Here is a 17,675-nt window from a genome sequence, read left to right as displayed (position 1 = left end):
GACACTTTCTGCATAATATCCCAGGAGACAAGGTAGCCCATATAATGAAATCCATTTTTTCCCTAGGGCTTTAAGTTGAACAAAGAGATAAGGCTTGGGCCCTAACAATGCAACAAACAGTAAATGTATCCTTTGCAACAAGGGCTTATCAAGACTGCGACCTCCCATATTTCTATATCAGGCACAACCAGGAGTGTGGGAAAGGCCCTGAGATGAATAGAAACCCTTGTGGCTTCCAGCCAATTCTTTCTTTATTAGACAGATTTCCAGTTAATAGTCCCAAATGGTTAGATGATGCATGCCGTCAATGAAAGCAGTAAGATGAAGGTTTTCTGATAGGTAAGGAAAGCTATGTGTTTGAATGCTACACTCATCAGAGTGTGCAAAAACTGGTGAGACTGTTTTAGATGAAGAGGGGCACCTGTTTGTGTGTGTGTGAGAGAGAGAGACAGAAAGTTTGCTAAAGATGAAGTCACTGGGATAGTGGTTCCACTGACCTGGAGGCAGTGGCATAAGGCCACATGGAGGGATGGAAATGGATGGAGTAGGCATGCACATTCAACTGCCTAACGGCGTCCACATCATCAAGGAAATCATAGGCACAGAGATTAGAAGAGTTATTCTGTTGTCTGGAGAGGTCACTTCCTGGTTCGCATGGAGAAGCCATTTTCAATGGAGCCCAGCAATGGAAGCATGCAGCCGTATTGAGGCAGCATTGGGTGTTGAAATCTGGCACCCTTAACAATTTGTTTTTAAATATTCTTTATTAAGTTTTGCATTGATTAATTATATACATTTTCCATTCTTTCTTCAAAATAAGTTAACTTATATGTGAATATAAACCAAAATAAATCAATACTTCTTCGCAAGTGACTTCTCTCCATCTTATTGCGGCTTATCTTCCTTATCTTTTTAACTGTGTTGTTTTCCTTATTTCACTTCTGCAAACTTCAGTCTAAACACATCCTAGATTTTGTTTAAGAAGAATGTTTTTCCAGGTACTCTTTAAAACAGTCCCACTCATTTTTAAACCTTTGTGTAATGGGTTAAGGGGCTGCTTGTGCGTAAATGGTTGAGTTCTCAACTCATGCAATCAGTTTCTAAACTCTCCCAGTCCGCGGAGCCATGGATGCATGGCTACCTCAATCGCTGGCAGAATCCGTCAGTGGGCGCTTCCGGAATTTACACCAACATAAGAGTTCCTTAACGGAAACTCTCCTTCTGGATTCTCTGCGTGACAGTTTCCTGCGCGGAGTAGGCGTCCCCAGCGGAGGTCCTGAAACCTCTCCGCTGTTCTCACTGGAAGTATCTCGGAGCCATCCCTCCGACTGAGTTTCTGCGGGAACTCTCTCGCTCCCCCTGCTGGTTCCTTCCTCAGCATCCAAGGGTCTCCTAGCCTCCTTGAGCCCTTCCACCACCTGACTCTCCGATGGCAGTTCCCTGACATCCACCTCCCCTCCAGGACCCCCCTCACCCCCCGTTTCCCCCTCTTCTCTGGGTGGTGAGGCTGGGAACCCCCTGAAAGAATCCTCCTCATCTTCGGATGACTCGAAAACCGCCCTCCACCTACTACTGTCCCTTCTTCCCGAATAGTCTTCCCCATCTGATTCTTCTTCCTGTTCTTGTCCTGATTCTGGGAACCCCTTGAACTCCCCTTCTTCGTCAGTGGTGCCGAAGTGTTCCTCCCAGAACCTAGCCAAGGGCTGAGGCTTCCTTGGGTACCGGAGATGAAACGTTCCTACTAAAACCTCATCATCAACCGTTTCTGCTGGTACCCAGGTATTTTCGGACTCTGGTTCCCCTTCCCATGCCACTAAGTACTCCACCTGTTTACCCTTCCACCGAGAGTCGAGTATTTCTGCTACATGACTGCTGCTTTCCCTCTCTTCTACTTCTGGTGCCGCGGGAACCTCACCTTCACGTCCCAAAAATTCCCGCCCCTCCCGGTATGGTGACAGTAATGACCTATGGAATACTGGATGCAGTTTCATGTTGTCTGGCAACCTGAGTCTGAAGGCCACCGGATTGACCTGTTGTATAACTTCGAAGGGTCCCAGTCGTTTCGGCCTCAATTTCTTGCACCCGCCCTTGAATGGCAACCCTTGTGTTGACAACCACACCCGGTCCCCCACCCTTATGGTCTCTCCTTCCCTTCTGCTCCTATCTGCCTGCTTCTTGTATTCTTCCTTGGCCCTATCCAAATTCATCTTGAGCTGTTGATGTATGGCTTCCATTTCTTCCACGAAATGTTCCGCTGCCGGTACGCTCCATCTTTCCCCTCCTTCCCCTGGAAAGGCCCTAGGGTGACACCCGTAATTGGCCATAAATGGACTCATGCCCGTGGACACATTTTCCGCGTTATTGTAGGCGAATTCGGCCAGGGCCAATTTCTCTACCCAATCATTCTCTCTGTCATTTACATAACACCTCAGATATTGTTGCAGAATACTGTTTGCCCTTTCCGCCTGCCCATTTGTTTCTGGGTGTCTGGCGGTCGAGAAATTGACCTCTACGTGCAGTAAGCTCATGAGCTTCCTCCAGAACCTGGACGTAAATTGTTTCCCTCTGTCTGAGACCACCCTCAAGGGGGCGCCATGCAACCTAAAAACGTGTTCTATAAACAACCTGGCGGTTTCTTCCGCTGTCACCACATGTGAGCAAGCTATAAAGTGGCACATCTTGGTTAACAGGTCTCCCACTACCATTACCGCAGTCTTCCCCTTGGATTTTGGTAAATCCGTCATAAAATCTATGGAAACTGCCTCCCATGGCCGTTCGGGTGTGGGTAATGGTTCCAGCAACCCCGCCGGTGCCGCCCTCTCCCCCTTTGCTCGCTGGTAGCGGTCGCACACCCTTACATACTCTCGTACATCTTCCCTCACCTTGGGCCACCAGAACTGCCTGGTAACTAACCACATGGTTTTGTGTTGCCCAAAGTGCCCTGCGGTGGGGCTGTCGTGTAGTTGTTTGAGTACTCTACCCCTCAATTCCCCTTCCGGTATGTACAATGCCCCTTTGTAATACAATGCCCCGTTCCTTTCTTCAAACCCCCCTGTGTTCTCCCCGGCTCTCCTGAGCCCTCTGAGCTTATCTTGGGCGTATTCATCGTTCTCTGTCCCTTCTACCAGTTCCCTTTGCCCCACCAATGCTGCCCCACAAACCCAGTGGTCCTCTGGGATAATATGCCTTTCCTTGGGCGCTCCCTCCCCCTCCATATACTCTGGCTTTCGAGAGAGAGCGTCCGCCCTGACGTTCTCTGGTCCCGGTACGTAGCGAATCTCAAAATGGAATTTGGAGAACTCCTGTGCCCATCTCACTTGTCTCTGGTTCAGTACTCGGGCCGTTCTCCAATATTCCAGATTTTTGTGGTCCGTGCACACCTGGACCTTGTGCTGCGCTCCAATCAGCAGGTGTCGCCACCACCGAAACGCTTCATGAATGGCGAGCAGTTCCCGGTCGTACACTGTGTAGTTCCTTTCGGATTTATTCAACTTCCGCGAGAAGAAGGCACACGGTCTCCAGTCCGACGCATCTTTTCCCGGCTGGAGAAGCACCGCCCCTACCGCTCGATCAGATGCGTCCGTCTCTACCCTCATCGGCTTCTGTAGATCTACGTGCAAGAGCTGTTCCTCCGGCGCAAACACTTTCTTTAGCTGTTCAAACGCTCGCTGCGCCTCTTCCGTCCAGGCGAATTTCTTCTTACTACTGAGACAATCGGTGATGGGCGCCGTTAAGTGGGCAAAGTTTTTGATGAACTTCCGATAGAAGTTTCCAAACCCCAGGAATCTCTGCACGTCCTTCCTGGTTCTGGGTGTCTTCCATTCCAGTACCGCTTGGACTTTACTGGGATCCATGGCCAATCCCTTGTCTGACAAACGGTACCCCAGGAACTCCACCTCTCTGGTATGGAACTGGCACTTCTCCAGTTTTACCCACAGCTGGTTTGCTTGCAGCCTGCTTAGGACCTCCCGGGCATCTCGGACATGCTGCTCCTCGTCCTCTGAGTAGACTAACACATCGTCTAAGAAGGCCACACAGTTCTTATAGAGCAGAGGTCCCAGGACGTGATGCATGAAGGATTGGAAGCAGGCTGAGCCCGCCTGTAATCTGAAGGGCATAACGAGATACTCAAAGGCCCCCAAGGGGTGAACATGGTGGTCTTCCATTCATCCCCCTTCCTCATCCGTATCAGGTTATACGCCCCCCTCAGGTCCAGCTTGGTAAAAATCTTTCCCTTCCTCACCCTGGTCAGAATGTCGTCAATCCTGGGCATGGGAAAGGCCACTGGTTCTGACACTGAATTGACGGCCCGGAAGTCCACGACCAACCTGGGTTTTTTCGAGTCCTTTTTGTCCACAAAAAACACTGGGCTGCCCCCCACCGCTCTTGACTCCCTGATGAACCCTCGTTTCAGGTTCTTGTCTATGAACTCCCTTAACTCCTGCATCTCCCTGTCCGACATAGCGTACAGTTTGCCCACTGGTAGCTGGGCTCCCGGGAGTAGGTTAATTTGACAATCAAAGGGTCTATGCGGGGGCAGTCTATCTGCTTCCTTCTCGCTGAAAACATCACTCAGGTCTGCGTATTGTGGTGGTATTTCTCCCTTTTCTCCCACCACCATCCCTGCCAGACTTGCCCTAGCCAACCCCTGAGTTTCTCTTCCCTTGCAGTGTTCTAGGCAATGAGCTGACCCAAAAGAGACTGTCCGCTGGTGCCATCCCACTAGCAGGTCATGTAACGCCAGCCAGCTCATTCCTAATATGATGGGCGGCCCCGCCAGGGTGGCTACGTGAAATGCAATGACTTCCGTGTGCCTTGCCACCCTCACTGTCATGGGGACCGTTTGTTGGCTCACTTCCCCTCCCAGAAGTTCCCTCCCATCAATCGTGGTCACCTGCAAGGAATTCCTTAAGGGCAGCGTCTGTATCTGGTGCTCTGATGCAAACTCCTTACTCATGAAATTGCAGGAGCTGCCTGTGTCTAACAGGGCTTTTATCGTGAGTGGATGTCCATTGGGTAGCTCTAGCAGCACCTCTACGACTAGAGCCGCTCTTGGGGGTTCAGGCTTGGGCACGTTCACTGATCCTTGGCCTGGCTGCTGTGCCCTGTCGTTGGCAGCCAGGCGTTGGCTTTTACCTGCTCCTTAACCCCCTCCTCCTCACTCCCAACAGCTCCCACCATTCCTTGCCATCCCTTCCTTTGTGGGCACACTCTGGCAAAATGTCCTGGCTGTTGACAGAGGAAGCATCTTTTGGCGCTCTTCCCCTCCTTCTTCCGCCCTTTGTTGACGTTTGAAATTCCGCGCGCGCGCGCAGTCCCAATCTCCATTGGTTCCACTAGCGGGGAAGGTTGCTCCGGCATCTCAGGAATGCGGAAATCACTCCAACGCTCTCCTCTCCCCTCCCGCTTCTCCAGAGCCCTTGCCTCCTGGCGTGCTCCAATCGCAAGAGCCGATTTGGTCAGCTGATCCATAGACTCCGGACGGGGCGCGCGGGAAAGTTCATCTTTCACTGCCGGGGCTAGCCCTTCTTCAAACAGCATTTGAATCGGGTCCGAAGACAGGTCCCACCCCAATTTATGTATGAGCATGGTAAACTGTGTCCAATACTCTCGGACGGACTGATTCCCCTGTTTGCATGCCATTAACTGTCTGCGTACCATGCCCTGTTCAATCTGGCTGGAAAACATCAAGTCCATCGCGATAAAGAATTTCCTCAAGTCTTTTAGGGCATCATTATTCGATGCCATCAGGGGCCTCACCCATTCTCTAGCTCCCCCCTCGAGGTGCCCAATCACAAAAGCCACTCTCGATTCCTCATCGGCAAAGTCATCAAACTGCAGGTTCAGTGCGTACTGCATTTCTGTCTTAAAGGCTTGGTAGCTTCTTGGGTCACCCCCGAATTTCTGTACCAACCCCGGTACCTTCCTTGCGATGGGGGTGGGCTTCCCCTGTGCATCCTGAGCTCTCCTCTCCTCGAGACGCGCCGTTAGCAGTGCCAGCTGGTGTTCCAACGCTCTGTTTCTCTCCTCCAGAGTTGGTCCCGCTCCAGCTCCTCCCGCTGCTCCGTCTCCAGTTGGGTTGCTCATGATGCCTCTCTTTCGCACACGCAGCGTCGAAGACTGACGGATTGCTGTAATGGGTTAAGGGGCTGCTTGTGCGTAAATGGTTGAGTTCTCAACTCATGCAATCAGTTTCTAAACTCTCCCAGTCTGCAGAGCCATGGATGCATGGCTACCTCAATCGCTGGCAGAATCCGTCAGTGGGTGCTTCCGGAATTTACGCCAACATAAGAGTTCCTTAACGGAAACTCTCCTTCTGGATTCTCTGCGTGACAGTTTCCTGCGCGGAGTAGGCGTCCCCAGCAGAGGTCCTGAAACCTCTCCGCTGTTCTCACTGGAAGTATCTCGGAGCCATCCCTCCGACTGAGTTTCTGCGGGAACTCTCTCGCTCCCCCTGCTGGTTCCTTCCTCAGCATCCAAGGGTCTCCTAGCCTCCTTGAGCCCTTCCACCACCTGACTCTCCGATGGCAGTTCCCTGACACTTTGGTTTGGTTGATTTCTAATTACTTCTGTCATTTTTGCTATTTCCAAATATTCACACAATTTGATTTGCCATTCTTCCTTTGTAAGTGTTCTATCCCTTTTCCAATTTTTAGCGATCAGCATTCTTGCTGCAGCTGTAGCATATAGGAGCACCCTCCTTTTATCATTTGAGATATCAGTTGTCAGACTACCTAGAAGAAAGGCTTCTAAATATTTGTCTAAACATTTTTTTAAATTCCTCATAGACAATGTCCCATTTTTTAAAAAAAATTATCACAACCCCGCCACTTATGGTACATTGTTCCTTACATTTGCTTACACCTCCAGCATGCTTTTGAGTTTGTTTTATATATTTTTGCCAATTTGCTGGGGGTCATGCATCATCTATATAGCATTTTCATAAAATTTTTCTTTATTGTGTAGCAAGCTATGAATTTTTGCCATCATTTTTCCCAATCATCCATCTGGATGGAATAACCAAAGTCCTTTGACCATTTGATCATTGCTTCTTTGACCTATTCATCCTTAACCTCCCAGTCCAGCAGTAATCTATATATTTTGGATAGTATTTTCTTTTTATTTTGAAGTAAATATTTTTCCAACTTTGATATTTCTGTGTCAAACCCAATTTTCCTATCTGCTTGAAAACATTGTTGGTGGCATTGTAGCCAATTCGAAAAGCGATGTTTGATTTCTTCAATTTTTTTTAGCTTAAGTTGGTTTTGCTCTTCCTCTAGAATTTCTTTGTAAGTTACCTATTTTTTCCCCATGTTCTTCCTTTATACTAAAATGGCCTCTAGAGGTGATAACTACCAGGGTGTCTTGGGTTCCAGCAAATTTTTATACCTGTCCCATACTGTATATAATGATTTTTGAATTATATGATTTAGAAAGCCCTTATGAACTTTAACTTTTTCGTAGCCTAAATAGGCATGCCACCCAAATCTATTGTCCCATCCTTCAGTGACCAATATATAGTATTTTGCAGAGTCGTCCATTATTTTAACCAACAAAGGCATGAAGCCTCATAATAGAGCTTTAGGTCTGGGAGCACAAAACCCCCTTTCCCCTTAATATCCGTTAGTAATTTATGTTTAATTCGGGGTTTCTTCCCGTACCAATTAAATTTCGATAACTCCTTTTGCCAATCCCTAAAGCACCCAGCCTGCCCCCCCCCCCAATTGGGATCATCTGAAATAGAAAGAACATTTTTGAAAGCAGATTCATCTTAATTGTTGAGATTCTCCCCCAAAGCAACAGTTTTAACGTGTTCCAAATTTCTAAATCTTTTTAAAAATCTCTTTCCATATCTTATTATAGTTATCATTAAATAAATTTTATTTTATTTTATTTTTTCGTTATCATCAAACCAGACTTTGTTTGTAATTCCTGTTTTTCTTGGTCCTGCATATTTTTTACCAGCAATTTTGTTTTGCTTTTGTTCAGTTTAAATCCTGACACCTGACGGAATTCATACATTCTTTTCAGAGTTTTTGATATGCTTTCTAATGGATTTTCTGTTGTTATTATAAGATCGTCCGCAAATGCTTTTAACTTAAAGGATTTATTTCCTAGTGTAATCCCTTTTATTTTGAAGTCCGTTCTTATTGCCTTTGTCAGTGATTCCAGAACCATGATAAACAATAATGGAGAGAGTGGGCAACTTTGTCAGGTTCCTTTTCTTATTTTGAAGCTCTCTGATAATTCATTATTTATAATCAATTTAGCTTTTTGGTTCTTTATTCCCCCTTCGAATATTTCTGCTAACCACATTGATTCTATAGTTCTTTCCATAAATTTCCATGAAACATTGTCAAATGCTTTTTCGGCGCCTACAAACATAAATGCTGCTTGCTTGCTGAGTCTCATTTCTAAATATTCTAGAATATCGATCACCATTCTCATGTTTCTAGATTTAGGTAGGTAGCCGTGTTGGTCTGACGCAGTTGAAATAAATAAAAAAATTGTTCAGTAGCACCTTAGAGACCAACTAAGTTTCTTCTGAGTATAAGCTTTCGTGTGCATGCATACTTCTTCAGATACACTGAAACAGAAGTCACCAGAACCTTATATATAGTGGGAGGGTGGGGTGGGGTTTTTCTCAGAAGGGCAGTAGGAGATGGCTGATTGACTCAATGGGTATGGTAAACCTGTTGACGACTGTTAGCAACTGCAATTAATCCTATAGGACTAATTTGTCCTCCCACTATATATAAGGGTCTGGTGACTTCTTTTTCAGTGTATCTGAAGAAGTGTGCATGCACACAAAAGCTTATACTCAGAACATTCTCATGTTGTTGCTCATTTGTCTACCCTGTAGAAAACCTGCTTGGTCTTCGTTTATAACACCTTTCAATATTTTCTTTAACCTGTTTGCCATCACATCTGCAAATAGTTTATAAACATTGTTCAAGAGAGATATAAGTCTATAGTTTTTGATTGATGTCAAATCTGTTTCCTGCTTTGGAATGAACATTATAAACACTTCTTGCCATGACTCTGGTATCTACCCCTCCTTTAGGATCTTATTCATGACTGTCTTAAGTGGTGCTGAAAGCACGTCTTCCAACTTCTTATAGTAAATTGTTGAGAGTCCGTCCGATCTGGGAGATTTTCCTAGCTTCACCTTTGTAATTGCTTGATGAATTTCCATCATTGTTATGGGATAGTTTAAATATTCAATTTTATCATTTGTGATTTTTGGAAATTTACTTTGACTTAAGTATTTTTCTATTTTCTCATCAGCTTCCTTACTTGCTTGGTAGAGATCTTTAAAACATTTTGGAAAACTTTTGCTTATTTTCTCGGGTTCATCAATTATTTCCCCTCCTTCTATGAGTTTTTGTATCATCTTTTCTTTTCGTTTCTTCTTTAACCGCCAAGCCAGCATTCTATCTGATTTGTTAGCAAATTCAAAACTTTTGTTTTAGCCATTTTAATTTATGTTCAATTTTGTGGTTTAAAAATATGGAGAACTGGGTTTGCAACATTTTGATATTTTGTTCTGCGGTCTCGTTTTTTTGTGTTTTTCAGCCTTTCTAATTTGTACTTATCTCTTTCCTAATTTGCTCCATTTTGTTTTCTCTAATTTTCTTCTGGATGGCACTTTGTTGGATACAGAAACCTCTCATAACAGCCGTGCTAGCATCCCATATTACTTTGATGTCAGTTTCCTGATTTATATTTATTTCAAAAAATTATTTTAAGGCCTCTTGTGCTTTTTTTTTATTGTTGAAAATATTTTCATTCATTCTCCATCTCCATCTTAATTTTCTACTGTTTCTCAGCTCTAAGGTGACTGGATTGTGGTCCGAGATCAGTCTTAGTTGGATTTCTGCTTTTTTTGTTTTCAATATTAGGTTACTTGATAGCCATATTGCATCAATTCTCCCTGCTGACTGTTTTGTATCTGAGAAGTGAGTAAATTCTTTCTCGTTTGGGTGTTTAAGTCTCCATACATCCTGTAGATTGAAGTTCTCAACCAGTTGGAAGAAGGTCATTGGTAATCTTCCTCCATTAGATTCTTTTTCTCTAACCCTTAACAATTTTGTGCCCAGGGCAATCACTCCTGAGGTTCCCCCCACACTATGCCACTGCCTGGAGGTTACTTTTATGTCCTAATTTATACTCTGCTTGGAAATCTGCAAATAAAGTACATATTACCAGCAGTGCAGTAGTTCCCTCTGGAGTGCAGAAGCACATCATGACAGCTTCCATGCCTACAAGCTTTTGCCATGACCTCCAGTACAGCCCATAAATACAGGGAGTTGTGCTGATCATATAGAAAGAATTCATTTTTGTGCTAATGCAAATGTTATGTCAGTGCAAGAATTTCAGTTTACCAGATGGAAAGATCCACCTCCTCCCAAAACATGCTGTTCTGTGGATTCTCTTGATTCCCACTAGACAATTTTAGGGGGCGCAGGAGGTGCATGAGGAAAGAGAGGGGGGAAATCCCCAATGCACAAGCACAGGGCTTCCGCTGACAGTGCCAATTTGGTGAATCCCACCCTGTATCTATAGAAGTAACACAGCTGACTACAGTCATTTCCTTGTTTCCTCTAAGTATGTTCCAATGAATGTATGGGTGCTTTTGCCTGCAAAGGTTCCCTGTACAAAACACACTGAGCTTTAACAAATAAATCACGAGCCAACTGAAATGTCATCATTTAGTTTTAAACTGCTAGAGCAAAGTAGGAACCCTATTAAAAAAACCCCGTATAGCCCTGCTTTATTATTTCCTTCACTCTACAACTTCCCAGAGCTGCACTACCCTGCATTCCTCTTCCAGTGCACCAGTGAATGACTATTTTCTCCTAGAATGCCTAGAGTAGGAATCTAGGCCTTGCTGACTGCTTCGAAAGCCATCTTTCTTAGTCATCATGTGGAAGTGCAAGAGGTGAAGGGACTAGTGTTTAAGTTACCAGTTGAAAGTTAATTCTTTGCACACAGTTGGTTGGTGAAAGCCAGTGAGGAGAAAAGGGGTGTTCAGCTGGCTCAGGCTTTCAATACCTCCCCCAGAAAAGAAATATATGGTGGCTGCTCTGCCCACAAGTTAAAAGCAAGTTGAGAAGGGGGTTTGGCTCTTGTTGGTTGCTCCAATATGGGCAATTTTCTGTCCTTCTCTCAAGAAATCCAGACATCCATTAAATTGAAAAGGGCAAAGAATGAAAAAGAAGCATGATGTCTCCTACCTGTCTGATACATCCGTGAGAGGCCTGAGCATCTTCTGCCACACCCCCAATCCTTTTCTATTTTCCAAGTGCCAGAGTTTCCTGCTCTGTTCCTTCCCAGTCTTGTTCTCGACAAGGACCAGGGAAACATCTCCAAGAAAGATGCCTTGGAGGAGCCATGACAACCGGAGCTACAAGTAAAAGATTGGTACAAAGCAAATTAAAACAGGGTAATCACAACTAACAACCTCTTCTCTTCCACTTCCACCCATGTGGCCACCAAATTCCTTCTTTCCACCGTTCTCCTTAAGGATGAACCGCACTGCAATACACTGGCAGTGGAAAACTTATGGTCCATGGAGTTCCCCCATTGCAGAAAATATTTTACTCACTCTCCTCTTAGCAAGTGCTGTGCAGGTTTGTTTCCACATAGCAGCAGCTTGGGACTGCATAGAACATAAGAAGAGCCTGCTGGCTCAGGCCCATGACCCAGCAACTGATCTCAACCAGATGCTTATGGGAAGCCCCAAAGGAGGAGCTGAACACAACAGCACTCTCCCTGCTTGTAATTTCCCTGCAACCGGCAGCCAGAAGCATATTGACTCTGACAGTGGAGACAGAATATAAACATTGTAGCTGGTAGCCACTGATAGCCTTATCCTCAATCAGTTTGTCTAATCCTCTTATAAAGCCATGCAAGTTGGTGGCCATCAATACTTCTTGCAGGAGCAAATTCTACAGTTTAACTACGTGCTGTTAGAAGAAAATATTTGCTGCCTGGATGTTGCCTGTGGACATCACCTCTCCTTGCCATGCCATATACACCATGCAGTGTTCTACGGGAGCTGCTGTGCAAAACAATGGATATGGCAGAGATATTTAGGGGGCCATTTCAGAGAAGGGGCTTTTAGCCCATCTTTAAGCATTGGCCTCACCTCTCAAGTTCCGCTGTCACCCCCTTTGCTTACGACAGAGTGCTTTGCTTTCTGTATAACGTAAGTGGTCCAGGAACAAAAGTCCTGAATTTCCTTCAGTGCAGCGCAAGCATTTGTTCATCTTATTCCAACTTGTCTTATGGCCACTTCCCACATTATATTGTTTACATAAATATTTAACAGGGTGCTATTCATTCAAGTGTCATCGTGGTTTACAGCACTAAAATAATACAATACAAACTTCTTATTTTAAGATCCGAACCCCCAAAAGCAATGACAGTGAGCGGAAGTGAAGCTAAAAAGAAACCAAAGAAGTACAAAACAGCAATTAATGCCCCCAAACCAACTGATACAGAAAGCATTTCACTTGTTTGCACAAGAGGCTATCCAAATTGCACTTGAAACAGAATTCCGTAATCCTGCAGCTGCTGCAGAAAATGTCTGTTTCTGGTGGAGATTTCTGTAGTCTCTCCATGAGACAGAATACAGAGAAAGGGCTTATGAGAAAATCTTAAGTGCTGGGGAGAGGGTCATATGGGAGGAGACTTTCCTAAGATCAGTGCTTTTTTCCAGGGGGACACAAGGATATGCATACCCCTAAACATTTTGTGAATCTAAGGGGCGAAGAAATTATTATTATTTTTTTTTAAAAAATAGTTTCTTCCCTAGCATGGTGAATCGTCAGTTTCATTGCTACCCCCGATGGTGGCCTCATTTCCTGTCATGGTGTTTCCTGAGTCTCAGGAGGAAGCGAGCGTTTAATGTATGAAGCAGGAATTGGAACCTAGCATGGTGATTGGTCAGTTTCTTTATATTTACTGCAACCGCCCACCCCGATTTGAACTATAAAATGGTGATTTTCTTGAGTTAAAATGAGAATACCCCTAAACACTTTTTAAAGAAAAAAAGCACTGCCTCACTGCCTAAGATAATCCATTTAGGGCTTTAAAGGTAGGAATGAACACTTTTACGCAGCACCCTCCATGCCACAGTACAGACCCCTGTGCTGCCCCCTCCCCTAGGCTAGTTATGCTACTGCTTTTACCTCTCCCAGAAGCAAATTTGCAGCCTCTGCAAGATAGGTATTTGGTCTCATCCAGCATGAACCTCTTTATATTATGTTCTTCAAAACAGGTGATAGATATGAATACCAATCTGCACCTGTAAACAGGCAGCCTACCACGTTCTATATTAGTTGAAGTTTCCAAACTGTCTTCAAATTGGGCCCCACACAGAGTGTGCCATAATAGACTCATACAAAAGAAATCCAAGCATGAATGACAGTGCCTTAGCCTCTATCCTCTAGCAGCAGGCAAAACCAGCATGTTAGCCAAACTTGATTACAGGCACTCTGGGTGCCACCTGCCACCTGGGACTCCAAGGATTCCCAGCCTGCAAAACTGGTCCTTACAGGAGAGTCTGACTCTGTTCAGAACAGGCATATCCCTAGGCTGCCAATTCAGTTTATTCCCCTCTACAATCAGTTTCATTTTATCTGGATTGATCTTAACTTTATTCCTCTTCATCCAGTTCACCACTGATTGCAGGTGAGCATTGAAGCACTGCAGTGCTTCAGCTGGATGTGATGAAAAGGAAAAACAGAGCTGGGTTTCATCAGCATACCGATGCCACTAAACTTCCTATCCCCTGGCAACCTTTCCCAGTGTTTTCGTGGTGTTGGGCAGCATGGGAGACATTACTGAACTCTTAGAGAGGGAGGACTCTGAGGGCCCTGCTCTTGCCACTTACCATCTGGCCTGGGGCGGGGCCTGAAGCCTCAAAAGGTCTGCTCTGCTGCCCAGGAGGACTCCCCTGTGAGTGTCTGAGGGCCCTGCTCTTGCCACTTACCATCTGGCCTGGGGCGGGGCCTGAAGCCTCAAAAGGTCTGCTCTGCTGCCCAGGAGGACTCCCCTGTATGAGTGCCTGAGGGCCCTGCTCCTTCCTGCCACTTACCACCTGGCCCAGGGACGGTTGTTGCCACTGATGCTGCTACTGCCCAGGAGGACCCGGAGGGGTGCAGAGTTCTTTTTAACATGTTTTAAAATGTTCCTTTCCCTTTAGATTTTTTATATATGGGGTGGGATGCATGTTTGGGTGGGCTTGGGAATTCATTAGATTTTGATGAATTTGTAATTTTTGCAGTTTTTATTTGTATTGTTTTATTGTTTTCTGGGTTGTTTTTGTTTTTTGTTTTTATTGTTTTAAGGTTTTATTGTTTTAGGCTGCGAAAGAATAACATTAATTGCCATCAATGGAGGCTACTATGAGGCTTGGGATTGCTACCGTGGAGGGGTGAGGGAGGTATGGCGGTGGGGGCAGATGTTATAGGGGAAGGGGATCGAGATATGGATATGCTCGTACCCCTTCCAATCTGCGCCTCATCCCGAGGGACGAGGGTAGGGTGAGCAAGGACTACTCACATCCGTCACTGGTGCTGTGCAATGCCAGGTCTATAGGCAACAAAACCGCCACCCTATGAGATTTCTTTATCTCGCAGGGGGTCAACCTGGCTTGTGTGACGGAGACCTGGGTGCGCGAAGGGGCAACAGTTACCTTACGAGAGATGGCGCCCCCGGGTTTCTCCGTCCTCCCCCAGTCCCGGACTGTGGGCCGGGGGGAAGGGTGGCATTATTAATCCAGGAAGATTGTCCTTTCAGGGCTCTACCATCGCCATCGATCCCCAGCATTGAATGTGTTGGCCTAGTGTGGGGCTCCAAGGAGAGCTTGGCTGTCTGGCTGGTGTACCGGCCACCTAGCGCACCAGCAGCCACCCTGTCAGCCCTATTGGAGGCAGTGGCTGGCTGGGCCTTGGAGTTCCCTAACCTATTGGTATTGGGGGACTTCAACATCCATGCTGATGCCACTCCCTCCTCACAGGCTCTGGACCTGGTGTCTTCCATGGCAACACTAGGGCTCTCCCAGTTTGTTTCAGGCCCCACACATCAAGCAGGCCACACCCTGGATTTGATCTTTGGCGTAGGTATAGATATGATCATGTCTCCTTCGATGAAGGTGCCATGGTCTGATCACTACGCTCTGAAAGCCAGGATTGACTTTCCACCCCCACCCTGCTTAGGTGGCGAGCCGATTTGGGCTTGCCCGCAGAGGCTGATGGACCCTGATAGATTCTGCCAAGCCTTGCGGGACCTTGCTCCCCCTGGCGACTCATTGACTGAGCTTGTTGAGGGCTGGAATATCCAGCTCCTTTTTTTTTTTTAATGATATTTATTAGAGTTTCACATAATACACAAAAGTAAAAAACAACAAAACAATTTCCCAGAAAAGATAAACTAGAAAAGAAGAAAAAAAAGAAAGAAAAAGCAAAATTAAAAGACATTCAACATTTACAGTCCTTATTTTCAATAACTTTTTTCCGCGACTTCCCCTCGCCTCCCCTTCTTGTATTCCATGTCCAATTATTTGTTCAACAAGTTCTTATCCCTAATTTTTAACCTTAATTTATTATTATATTTAATTCAATTTATATATCAAATTTTAACTTATATACATCAATCATTATACTTAAAGACTTTTTCTAAAATCGACCCAATTTCCCTTCCACGAATTCCCCATTTTTATACTAATCACAAAGCAAAAAACGAAAAAATAGAAAGAATCAGAGTATATTTGTACACCCTTTGGACTCCCAAATCCCACCCTCCCTTTCCCGGTTTCGATCCCTGAACCATTGTCCATTAGTCCATCTGCTATCAGCCTGGAGACCTCACGTCTGAGGCTCTTAAATCTCTCTCAGTTCCTCTCTGCCGGTTTTTTTGATAGTCCTTTGTATTAAACACCAAGTCTCGGAGGGGCTCTGTCCCGATAATGTCCATGTTCCTTCCAGCCAGACCTCCATATTTAAAGGTGGAGCTCAAATCTTGTTTCTTAATCCTTTTAATTCCAAATGTCCCAAAAGCTCCAACTTCCACCTTAATATTTTCTTTTTTTATCAATCTTGACAGGCCTCCAGCTCTTCTTTGCCTTCTGCAACATTACAGCCCCTCCTTCCTGCTCCTCCTGTTCAGCATATATCTCTTTCTCCACTTCCTCAAATTTCTCAAATTTCTTTTCTTGTTCAGCTGCCTGGACTTTGTACATCAAGTCCTTATCCAACTCAGTAGATTTATTTACTTTTGGCTTCAAAGTTGTGACACTTGTAGACAAAACATGACTTTGCTCTTGCAACTTTCCCAAGAGAAAAAAAACCTCGTCCAGATCAGCTAGTATTTTTCGACCTATATCCATTCTTGTAATGTCCCTGAACCCCCTCTAGAGGGATTCTGGTTATTCAGTATCCTTCCACTTCCAACCCAAAAGTCAAATTAACTTGTTTCAATTCTTCTTTATTTTCAACAATTTATAACTATATTGTAACTAATGTAACCAGCCAGAACATCAGAAACAAAGTTCTCTATTTTTTCCAACTTTGACAGCTGATTTGACAGCTGTCAAAATCTTCTGTGTCTCCTCAACAGGCTCCTCTCGCGGATCACTCCGGGTCCCGGGGGGGGGGTGGCACTTTAGCTCTCAAAGTTAGCTCTTATCCTCCAGCACAATTACTTATACTATCAATCCGTGCAATTAATAGCTTTGTCCAATAAAAAGGAGATGTTCTCTCGACCTTAGTTATTTAGTCCTTGCTTCAAATTGTTTACAAGGCGGGGAGACGGACTTCCTCTTTGCGCCTTCCCCGATCGTGCTGAATTCAGACAAAAAAAATCCTTCTTTTATAAATCCAATTTCCATATTACTCACGGGCTTTTACTTTGGGTCTAAATGTTCAAAGGAAGAAGTCAGCGCTCTCCGACCATGGCATGCGGCTTCCCTCAGTAGGAGTAGCAGTCGACTCTCAGCACTGCGCCTCTCCCCGCCCCCCGTTCCGAAGCCTTTAAAAGGGCTCCTTCTCGGGTCGGGGAGGGCGCAAATGGTGCCCGCCGATTCACCAGGTCCACAGGCTTCAGCGCCCGTGGTTTCCGAGGGTCCCCGTGTCGCCGCGGCGGCAGGACCCATCTCCTACTGAGCCGATTTCCTCCGGAGCTCGGAGGATGGCGCTAGCCCGGAAGTCTCTGGAATATCCAGCTCCTGGCAGCCATCAATGAGATCGCATCGAAGCGCCCTCTGCGACCCCGCAGAAACCGGGACCTCAGACGGCTAGAGCGAGTATGGTGGGGTGTCCGTGACGGAGCCTCAAGAACATCTTATAGGGCTTTTATGAAAACCTACGAGATGGCGGTGAAGGCTGCTAAGAAGTCTTACTTCTCGGCCTCCATTGCATCCGCTAGCTCTTGCCCGGCACAATTATTTAGTATAATCAGGTCTTTAACGTCCCTTGAGGGACAGCCAAATTTAAATAACAATTTGACACATAGCTGTGAGGCATTTGCGAGCTTTTTTGTGGAGAAGGTCGTGTTGCTCCGCCATGACCTCCCTGCCAATTTGGATACAATAAAGGAACTGGAGGCCCCTCAACTGTCCTCGGGTCCAGTATTGGACCACTTCGACCGGATATCCCCAGCCGATGTGG

At 45.6% G+C, this 17,675-nt stretch overlaps 1 protein-coding gene across 1 annotated transcript in view; it reads right to left on the bottom strand.

Annotated features, from left to right (window-relative positions):
- ALK (ALK receptor tyrosine kinase) overlaps window positions 1-17,675 on the bottom strand; it is a 626,252-nt gene that overhangs the window by 129,183 nt on the left and 479,394 nt on the right. The window contains exon 9 of the mRNA XM_079969155.1: window positions 11,238-11,407. Within this exon, the coding sequence (XP_079825281.1) occupies window positions 11,238-11,407 (170 nt within the window). The remainder of the gene's footprint in view (window positions 1-11,237; window positions 11,408-17,675) is intronic.

This window comes from Podarcis cretensis (assembly GCF_951804945.1).
Source record: "Podarcis cretensis genome assembly, chromosome: 3".
Taxonomy (NCBI): domain Eukaryota; kingdom Metazoa; phylum Chordata; class Lepidosauria; order Squamata; family Lacertidae; genus Podarcis; species Podarcis cretensis.
The sequence above is the reverse complement of the archived record's forward strand: the minus strand, read 5'-3'. Positions and strand labels throughout refer to the sequence as shown.